The sequence below is a fragment of the Octopus bimaculoides genome, chromosome 6 (genome assembly GCF_001194135.2).
Source record: "Octopus bimaculoides isolate UCB-OBI-ISO-001 chromosome 6, ASM119413v2, whole genome shotgun sequence".
Lineage (NCBI taxonomy): Eukaryota > Metazoa > Mollusca > Cephalopoda > Octopoda > Octopodidae > Octopus > Octopus bimaculoides.
The window spans coordinates 2,749,594-2,751,598 of NC_068986.1; the positions used below are offsets into that span (position 1 = coordinate 2,749,594).

Here is a 2,005-nt window from a genome sequence, read left to right on the forward strand (position 1 = left end):
TATATATATATATATATATATATATATATATATATATATATGTATGTGTGCGTGTGTGTGTGTGTATGTCTTTGTGTCTGACAACTGGTGTTGATGTGTTTATGTCCCCTTAACTTAGTGGTTCAGCATAAGAGACTGATAGAATAAGTCCTTTGGTCGATTTGTTCGACTAAAACCCTTCAAGGCGATGCTCCAGCATAGCTACAGTCAGATGACTGAAACAAGTAAAAAGACAAAAAAAAAAGGAAAAAGAATCTTTTCAAAATTAATTGAATCAATGTATTTCAACAGAAATATGGTAAGAAAAGGTTTAAAATGCAAAGAATTAGTATTTTTTTATGTAATTAATTTTCTCACTTTTTGAGACCTATTATATTTGTTTTTACTGTATTTTATATAAATTTGTCTTTGTAGATTATGAGGACCGGTTAAACAAGCTTTTTCCTGCTGAACTCAAGAAACACCCTTGCAGAAATGCTTCAACATCTAAGCAATCGGATATAAATACAGCAAAAGCACATTTAAGAACTGCTCCATCGATGATTTCTCCTCAGAGTTCTGTCATCACTTTAGACAGTGACAGTCCTCCCACTACCGTTTCTTCACAAAGTGGATTCTCTCGAACATGTAACACAAACTGTGAATTAGATTCTGAAGTCACACATGTTCAGTTACCCAACCAACAAACCAATCATATTTTCACCCGGAATTCTCAAATTATTGATCTGGAAAGTCCAGCTAGTCCTCCTAGCAGCTATAATTATTCTAGAAACGTATCAAAACCATCTCAGTATTTAGATCATGAAAGTCAACCTAAACTCGTTAACAACAATCAGAAAATTGGTTTGGTACATTCACGTAACATCACATCAAATCAATCCCAAACAAACAATAATGAAAATAATTTTTCAGCAAGTGATCATCATCATCATCATCATCATCAAAAACCACTATTACAAGGATGTGTTGGCAGTGAAGCTGGCGGGCGAGGTATCATAAATATATCTTCTCAGAACGTTGACGGCCGACATGAGAATCAAGCTAACACCAATACTTGTCTCACGAGGGATGAATCACAAATGGAATTATTAATGGATGTTGTCATTGATGAAGACTATTCAACAGACAACTGGAACACCAGTTCTTCCACTACAGTTCAGGATAACACTTCACATAACTTTCAAAGCAATAAAGATAAACACTTACCTTTTTTGTCAGTACCTGCTAAAAGAGGTAACTTTTCAAATTCTAACCAGGTTGTTAATAATAATAATAACAATAATAATAATAATAACAACAATAACAATAATAGTAATAACAGTGATATAATTAAATTGGATTTGGAAAATATAGAATCTGCTAATAATGTGCCTGTTACAGATATTAAAATTGAAGATGTGAAGCATTGTCTTGATGAAGAAAAGTTCTCCCTATTAACTGACAGTGCTAACAACCCTAACGATGTGATACACGCAAACGAATATTCTGGTCAGTATTTTAGTATTTATTTATTAACGATTGTATCAAAGCAAAAGTTCATTTTTCAAATTTCATTTTCATTGCTTTACTATAATTTCTGTTGATTATAGATAGTACGGTTTTTATAGAAGCGTTAGTTGTTTTAACCTTTTAGCACTTAAACCGGTCATATCCAACCTAAATATTCCACCTGATCTGACCTCTCACACCTACCTTACAATGTCATTCTAGAAATATACAATTACATCGTTGAAATCTTGAAGCTATGAAAGAATGCATGAGTACCTGGAACAATCATCATCATCATCATCATCGTTTAACGTCCGCTTTCCATGCTAGCATGGGTTGGACGATTTGACTGAGGACTGGTGAAACCGGATGGCAACACCAGGCTCCAATCTAATTTGGCAGAGTTTCTACAGCTGGATGCCCTTCCTAACGCCAACCACTCAGAGAGTGTAGTGGGTGCTTTTACGTGTCACCCGCACGAAAACGACCACGCTCGAAATGGTGTCTTTTATGTGCC

The 2,005-nt window shown here is 34.7% G+C and overlaps 1 protein-coding gene across 2 annotated transcripts in view; it reads left to right on the forward strand.

Moving 5' to 3' along the window:
• Positions 1 to 2,005, forward strand: part of LOC106875286 (homeobox protein 4) — a 20,808-nt gene that overhangs the window by 12,728 nt on the left and 6,075 nt on the right. For both annotated transcript variants that reach the window (XM_014923372.2, XM_052968550.1), the window contains exon 3: positions 415 to 1,488. In XM_014923372.2, coding sequence (XP_014778858.2) covers positions 415 to 1,488 — 1,074 coding nt within the window. The remainder of the gene's footprint in view (positions 1 to 414; positions 1,489 to 2,005) is intronic.